At 33.8% G+C, this 8,429-nt stretch overlaps 1 protein-coding gene across 3 annotated transcripts; it reads right to left on the reverse strand.

Moving 5' to 3' along the window:
- Nucleotides 1-554: 554 nt before the first annotated feature.
- LOC115999471 lies at nt 555-4,659 on the reverse strand. Of its 3 annotated transcripts, none has more exons than XM_031239330.1 (5): nt 4,344-4,659; nt 4,021-4,222; nt 3,323-3,422; nt 1,389-1,614; nt 555-938 (listed from the first exon to the last, which is right to left on the reverse strand). In XM_031239330.1, the coding sequence occupies exons 1-5, from the start codon at nt 4,427-4,429 to the stop codon at nt 869-871; spliced, it is 684 nt and encodes a 227-aa protein (XP_031095190.1). In that variant the 5' UTR covers nt 4,430-4,659; the 3' UTR covers nt 555-868. The 3 variants fall into 3 exon arrangements, with proteins under 3 accessions (XP_031095190.1, XP_031095179.1, XP_031095184.1); XM_031239319.1 differs by having other exon boundaries at nt 3,323-3,428; nt 4,344-4,654; XM_031239324.1 differs by having other exon boundaries at nt 1,389-1,608; nt 3,323-3,428; nt 4,344-4,651.
- Nucleotides 4,660-8,429: the final 3,770 nt, after the last annotated feature.

Genomic DNA, 8,429 nt, shown 5'->3' on the forward strand with positions numbered 1-8,429 from the left:
AAAAAAGCTCAAGTATATATTTGGAGATTTTTCCCCATTTGAGGGTACAATTTAATATTTTCAAAGAGTTAAATAGCTTATTTGATCCGTTTTTCAATTTGAAACATATATCCTTTAAAATTATATCAGGGCATTGTGGTGGACAATTTTTGATTCAAACGTGCCGTATTTTGGGCGGTTGCCTACCCAAAGCAAGCTGCCATAGAAGTATAGAACAAATTAATGATGGGAGCAATTGGCAATTGGCAATGGACCACATGACAAACAGCACAATAAAAAGACATAATGCATGTACACATTGCATCTTGTACGTACAATTGAAGATTCCCTATATTTTGTCATTGTGTTTTCTGCCTTGTTACATTCATACAGCATACCCGAATGAATAAATAAATTAATTAATTAAAGTTGGTTGAATGGTTAATTTAGTCGTTACAAGATTCTAAATTTGACTTTTAAATAAAAAAAAATGATCGATTGGCCCTCGTGGTTTGGATCAGCCAGCTATAGACAACCTAGCTAGGGTGCTTTACCACCTTGTGATCATTTGCCGGTTGAATCACAAGGTAAGATTTACCTAGTAAACACCATTGAGTATGTAGTACGTGGTTACATGTTATCCAAAATAAATAAATAAAGTTAGATTCATAACAAAAAAAGATGTGTGGTTTGGAGGTCCATATGGCAAAATTCTACTGTTAGCTCAAGATTACATCAATGGCTAGATCAGACAAGACAGACATCCTCAGAGGCCTTCATGGTTTCTGTACGTTTACAATGAATTGCAGATTCTGTTCTAGCTAATAGCAGAATTTCAGCCATGCATGATGGTTTAGTCCTAGCTAGCTAATCAAAGGGCACTTTCAATTCATTCATCTCCACTGTACTTCCCCACAGACAGTGATAAATATATCAGCAACAATGTTCCCATGCTCGACCTGTCAATCAAAATCAGAAACTCAGAAAAATTGCACAAGTTTCATCATATTTATTAGGAAAAAGTGCCGAACATGTCACTAAACTTATGACTTTTCGTGCAATTGAATCACTGAACTTAAAATGTATTCAATTAAACCATTAAACAAATAAAATATGTGCAATTGGGACATTTCTTCATTTTTTCATAGTATAATCCGATCATATAATTTAATGATATGTACTAAAAGTCGCATTTTCTTCTACCATACTAGTTGAGATGAAAGAAATGCTTTCAACGAAATCATAAAAATGTCACAATTACACATATTTTACTTGTTTGATAGTTCAATTATTACACACTTTTTAAGTTCAATTACTGGACTATACAAAAACAATAAGTTCAATGATCTATTTGACATTTTTTTCAATTTATTATAACCCGAGAAATGTAAGGAGAGTGATGAACTTACAGGGTGGCAAAGAAGAAGAGGATCCTTCTTGGATCAAGTATCCAAGAAGCCAACGACGGCCGCCGGAACCCAAATCTCTTGCCACCGGCAGCGGCCATGGTTTTGCTTTCTAATGGGTTGGCGCCGGCGGCGATGATGGTTACTGGAGCAGAGTGGTCGGCGCCGGCCCCCACTACCACCACCATGGGCTTTTCCGGCGTGCCAGCGCCATGCAAAACAGCTGCAACTTGTACACAAACATACAAAAAACCATTAATGTGGTTGATTGGCTCTGCCATAACCAAACAAACCAGAATAATATAATATAATTCTCAAGAATTTCCATGCATGCATGTGCTGCAGCCAGCATTATCCTAGTAGTATTGAATCCGAACAACAAAGGAATGACAGCCTGTCTGTGTGACAACCACGACATAACATTAAAAATTCCAAATTTCCAATTTTTAATCTTTGGACCCTCATGCGTGCATATTTTTTATTTTGGATGACCAGAGAAATCTGTAACCATTATTAGAGGGGTGGGTGTCTGGATAAATCCTGTCAGACTATGTTGATCATAATTAACCAACTCAGACCAAAAAGCCTAATAAGTCACTTCTACTTAGGGCAAATTATTGCGTAGATCATGGTCTACGTAGTGTTGTGTGGACCATAACAAAAAGTACATTTTTAATATAGTAAATGTACATTATTTGAAATTTTGTGGTTACTAAATTAATCGCTTAATCAACTTGGCTGGAGTTGCTTATTTGCAGGTTGTTCTTCAATTCAACTATGCTATTTCACAGATTACATTATTTTCTTGCGCAAATGAAGGCGTGATTGACATTATTAATTACAGTAGTTAATCATATTATTATTACTATTAATCAACCTAGCTATGCCTAGCTATCAAGCATATACATTATATATCTAGAAAACTTCCAAAATGAATATATAAAATCCTGAAATTTTAAGAATGATGAGAGGAAGATTACAATCAGCATGTGGTTGGTATTTTCAGCATGTGAAACAAAGAAGACAATGGGATGTTGATTTGTCATCTTCTTTTTGGGGAGACAATTCGAGATTGAGATGTTTTGTAAGCTATGTAATGGTAGCGAATAGGCGTGGCCAACAGTCCTATTCATGTGAGATTCGAATTTTATAAGTTTGAATATTCAAAATTATTGAGGTATGATATATACTTTTCGATTTAATATCATAATTTTTTTTGAATACTATAAACTCTGTTACAATATAGTATCTGTTCATACCTAATATCATAGTTAATTAATTAAATAGTATAAAATCATGTGATCATATAGTTCTATATATGACTTTAAATTATAGAATCATATAGACAATCTCCAACCATTTAAATGTATCAAAAAAATCTTAACGAATAATAATCCACCAAAATTTAAGCAAATTAGCATGTAAGTTTTATATATATATATATATATATATAATTCTTTGTTATCTTTTGTTAATTATGTTTGATTGAGGTGACACGGTTTCTTGGTTGTACCCTGCGTGTGGGCTGGGGCTGATAGTTGACCTTTTAGCACGTTTTGGCGAAAAAGCATAAAAGAATATATATATATTAAAGATAAATCTAGATATAGACAAAATAATTTTTTGGAATGGACTTACGAGAATATGGTTCATTCTATGATGGAAAAGTTAATGCTGTTAATTTATTGATTATATAATATTCTCCACTAATTCTCTAGCCAAAACACATGCATGTATATTAATTAGTATATATACCATCTCACTTAAGTTCGTCTTATAAAATTTTTCTAGTACGATTTATCTATTCCTGAACTATTAAGTAGAAATAAAGTTTACTTAGTGATTGTGAATTTTGTTCTTTATTCATAGAATTTGAGTTATCCTAACGTTGCCCTAAAAAGTTAAAATGCAGGGGAGAGAGTAAGATGGATGGGCACCTCTGGGAGAAGTAGCTATGAGATTATCAACGGCAACATTTGGATTGGGGATCTTCTTCTCCACACTTCTCATCTGTGACCCTTTTCTTGACAGGTTTCTCTGCAACTTCTTATCCAAAAAGGCATAAATTATTATTAACTAAAGTAACCTTAGTCATGATAAAGACAAAGAAAAAAAGTAGATAAGCATTAAGCTAGCTATATAGCTTTTAACAAACGAAAAGGGAAAGGTGTTGCTTGTTCCCAGAGGGAATTCTTTATTTAGAACATTTGGATAAGCTTCTCGCATCCTCTTTTCCTTTCCCAGGTTTCGTTGTGATGTCATTAAGTTAGACATTTTTTTGTGACGAAGAAAATTCATAGTCACTTAGGGTGTTTAAGGATGAACTTGTCTTGTGATTTTAGTTGACAAAGAATTATAAGTAGATAAATCAATCTAGATTATTTATAACTAATCAGTTCAAATTAAGAAGGTCAATAGGTCTCAAAAGAAGATAAATCAAACTAAATTGTCTATAATTAATCAGTTCAAATCAAGAAGATCAATATGTTGTTTTCACTGGAAATTGAACTTGTAACTTTGTGATTACTAAATTAACAGCTGGCCAATTTGAGTAGGGTTGGTCTATTAAGTTGACATTTTGTTGCAAGAGAAGAATGAAGATGAAGATAAAGATAAGGATGGAGAAGTTACATACAGTGATTCTTGAATTTGAGTTGATGTCTTTTTCAAAGCGTTCCATGTCCACAACAAAGCTGTCAGGCTTTGTGCTTGTGAACTGTAATCCATTATTATTAATGTGGTGCTCGGAAGAAGATGACAGTTTCTGGCCACCATTTCCTTCAAATTCTTTGCCCAACCCTTTTGATCTTGAATTCTCAGCCTCCATTACACTTCTCCTGTCAAAGCAAAAAAATATTGCAGAAAATGATATGAAAACTTGAGAGGAAATAAAGGGTGAGTTGAAGTTCATTGCAAGACTCCATCTTTTCTTCTTCCTCACTGCATTAGCAGACTTACCACTCCAAACAAAATCTCCCTTTTTCTTCTTCTTCTTGTTCTTGAGGCCTCTGGTTTTCCTTTGAAGTTAAGAGCTTAGCATGCATGGATATGCATATATGTGTGGGTAGGTGTGGTGTATAATATATATAGTGGAAGCAAGATAGAATCTGTGTGTGTGGTGGGCGATAATCAAGAAGAATTTGGAGTTGAATTCGAGAGGTGGAAAGTGGGGGAGATTGAAGGATGATTGGAGAGAGAATTGAAGTTTGAGGAAATCTGCAATGGAACTCTTTATTAATAGCAGGAATTGAAGTGAATGTTGGGTTGTCAGTGGGGGAGTTCCTCAGGATTTTTCTTTTATCCCTTTCCGTCTTAATTTTTGGACCTTTTATTAGGAATCAAAAACTTTAGATTAAAATAATAAGAGGACCGCTATAATAATATTGCCCTTAAAAAAACAAAAATAACTGAGTAACCAATGACTGATAATTGAATTGATTAAAATTTTTAGTTTTCGACTCATGATACTCAATGAAGAAAAATAATTTTACTTTGATGTCGAACATTATGAGGTAAAATTAAGAGTAAATTTTCTTTTTTCCAATAGTAATTAATAAGAGGTTTTGTTACTTACGTACATTGAGCAAAATTTTCATCAAATCTTAACATGTCATACTATTATTATCCCGTTTAAGTGAGACCTCTCTTAAATTAGCTAATAGTAGTTGACATTAAAACCTTTTTTATGTCACAATATTTATCTAAGTCTAAACATCAGTCTCATTTAACATTTGTTCTTGATTCAATTTGAACTTATTCAGCACTATATCTACAGAAGATAGGAGCAAAATAAGTCATATATATACAAAGACACATTGGGAGAAGGGAATTAGGGTGGAAAAGAATTGTAATTCCGTGGAATTGCAATTCAATGAATAAAGTAGGAATTAAAATTACAGTGTTTGGTATGCAGAAATAGGAGTACAGGTGATATATGCTATTTTGTACAATTATTCACCCCTTATTCTAGTTGTTTTGAAGGTTATTTTCTGTATCCTAGTGAAATTGAGAATTGCTTGTGTGTTATATTGTCCAAGTGCTGAATTATCTGCAAGGAACAACAAAGGAATAATATTGGAACATTTTGGACAAGTTCTGGAAGAAAAGGGAATTACAAGGAATAATACAAGTTGGAAAAGTATTGGAAGTTGCATAATAGGCCAAGGCCCATCTATCTCCTATATATTTAACCTATTCTCTACAATTTGAGGAAGTTCCCCTTACAGAGTTCTGAACCCTAGCTTTTAGTTTATATTTCCCTAGCATAGTTTAGATTAGTTTCACATTAGATGATTTAATTTCAAGCTTGGAATCTTGGATTGAAGTTGGATTTGTTCTTTATCAGTTAAGTTTCTCTTCCCTTTATATTTCTTGCAATGTTTACGATTATTAATTATTGCTTTGTTTTGTTTACTCCCATCATGCGGGAGTAGTTCGTTTATGGGTTTGGATTAGGGATCCATTGTTAATCTTGATGTTCAATTGGTAATTAATTGCATAAAGGGATTGAATCTTTTACCTAGGGTTTATGTTGATTTGGGGATTTCTTTGCACTAGTTATTGGTTTGTGGCCAGAATTAATTGCTAGTCTAGGAGAGGTATTCATTACAACGAAAGTTGGATGGAGACCTCGAGCCTTACCAATTTCAACCTAATTTTCCTGCTATGAAAGTAGAGGTAATTTTGGAGGCTTACAATGCTTAGGTGTTTAAGGTTATGATTGATGCATCACGACAGTGGGGCAATGTTAGCCTAATTCTCTTATTGATTACGAAACTAGCTGAGTAGAATTCTTTTGTTCATTGCCCATATATCCCTTGGTTAATTATTCTTTACCTAATCCTGAGTTTGTTAGAACATCAAGGTTACAATCCCCCTAATCTGGCCCATACCTTTATCATATAGTTTTTATCTTAATCAATTGTTTACTTTTATTCCACATCATTCGGTCTTTGTTACTTGGATTCTATAAATTCATATACTCTAGTGCCTGGTAATTCACACAGTTACGTGCCATAACACCAATCCTCAGCGAAACGACATTACACCCTTTTTACACTCATCATTTGTGCTCATCAACAGGGAATTGAAAGGTAAGAAGTGACAAAATAACTAAAATGGCCTTATGTTGTGATAGATGTTGTAGTAGCAGCAGCAGCAGTAGTAGCAGCAGCAGGAGTAGTAGCAGTAGGAGTAGGTCTTTTGTCTTGTAACAACAGTCGCATTTGGAATATCAAATCTAGCTCTTAGCTGGTCTGGTCCAACCCCTCTTCTGTCTGATGACAATCGGGAAGACCTTGCTAGCAAAGTAAGCAATCCAAGGGATGACTTTTCTTTTATTAAAAGGCACACTTCTATTTTCTCGCCTGTTCCCGACGGCTGTTTAGGAAACTGGAATTCCTTTAGTAAGATAGCTCATGAATGAAGCTTTCAAACCAGTTCCTGATTTCAGGAGTTTTAGGAGTGCATATGAGTTCATGAGTGCATGAGTCAATGTGCGCTTCTCTTCGATGTAGCAGTAGCAGGAGCAGGAGCAGGAGGAGCAGCAGCAAGAGCAGCAGCAGCAGCAGTAGTAGTAGTCGTCATTCAAAAAATAATAATAATAATAATAATTATTATTATTACTATTATTATTTCATATTTTAAAAAAAATTAAAAAAAAAACAAAGGGTATAGGAATTGCAATTCTGCGGAATTGCAATTCCTTCCAACCAAACACTGTAGTTTGGGAATTCACTAAATTGCAATTCAATGAATTGTAATTCCCTCCAAACTACGTCCAACCAAACAGGCCATTAAATGAAAATGAAAACCTAACCTATCAAATACAGCATAAAATGAAAAGGATTGCAATTATTCTCACTAGTATTTTGGATTTTTATGTTGTATGTACCATATCAAAATAAACCATTACATTGTGGTCCATTATATATATGTGATCAAATGCGGAAGTTGTGCCCAAGTGAAACATGCGGTGAGATGAAAGCCATTGATATTGCCAAAATCAACGTTCAGGATTAACAATGATTAAAAAAAAAAACAGTGGTAATTTGGTCATTTTTCATATTGGTCAAATTTAAGGTGCGTAGTGTTCCTTCTTAATGTGCGTGATTTTCTTTCTTAAGGTGCGTGATTTATGTGCTTAAGGCCAGGCGCATCAGTTCTTCAGTGAGAACTTAAGGTGCGTTTTTGTAGAAACTTAAGGTGCGTCGATCTAAAGCTTTAGGTATATTGTTTTACTTCGTAAGGTGCATGATTTTCTTTCTTAAGGTGCGTGGTTTGTGTGATTAAGGTGTGTCAGTTGTTGAAATTTAAGGTACATTGGTCTAAAACTTTAGGTGTGTTATTTTCCTTCTTAAGACGCGTGGTTTCTGTACTTAAGGTTGGTCAGTTATATTACTTAAGGTGCGCCATTTTAAAGCTTTAGATGTGTGGTTTTTGTTCTTAAATCTTAAAAAGCTTTGTTTGTGTGTTTAAGATGCGTGGTTTGTGTACTTAATGTGCGCTATTTTAATGCTTAAGGTTAAGATACTTGGTTTCCTTCTAGACACGTGTTTTCTAAATTAAAAAAATTCATTGATTTGAGCCGTTGATCTATATTTGATCAACGACTCAAATCTCACCCCATCTTTCATCTGGAAGCCTTTCCGCGCTTGAACAGATCCCCATATATATATATATATATATATATATATATATATATATATATATATGAATATTTTTGGTTTTAAGTCATAATGGCCACTATCACTTGACCACAAATATTCATACTCAAGCATAACCAACCATTATAGATTAAAAAGAAAAAGAAAAATCTCTTACCCAAAAATTGCGTGGCATACGTACACAAATAAGAGTTAAATTTAAAATCACAACATTTATCCTCTTTTTTGGTATCTTTCCCTATTACTTTCTCGCTAAAATCAACTCGGGTGAAAGATGCGCTATGTTAAAGAGTTTTAACTTTTTTCGAAGTAAAAGTTAAACTTTACGGGTGCCAACAGGAAAAAAAAAAAAGAAGAAGAAGAAGAAATATAACTATAA

Source organism: Ipomoea triloba, chromosome 1, assembly GCF_003576645.1.
Source record: "Ipomoea triloba cultivar NCNSP0323 chromosome 1, ASM357664v1".
Lineage (NCBI taxonomy): Eukaryota > Viridiplantae > Streptophyta > Magnoliopsida > Solanales > Convolvulaceae > Ipomoea > Ipomoea triloba.

Bases quoted from the DNA above. Each gene is read 5' to 3' on its own strand.
- LOC115999471 (XM_031239319.1), bottom strand. From the start codon at position 4,429: ATGCATGCTAAGCTCTTAACTTCAAAGGAAAACCAGAGGCCTCAAGAA. The intron at 4,223-4,343 runs GTAAGTCTGCTA...TTGCTTTGACAG, and splicing joins GGGAGATTTTGTTTGGAGTG to GAGAAGTGTAATGGAGGCTG. The intron at 3,429-4,020 runs GTATGTAACTTC...TTGGATAAGAAG, and splicing joins ACTCAAATTCAAGAATCACT to TTGCAGAGAAACCTGTCAAG.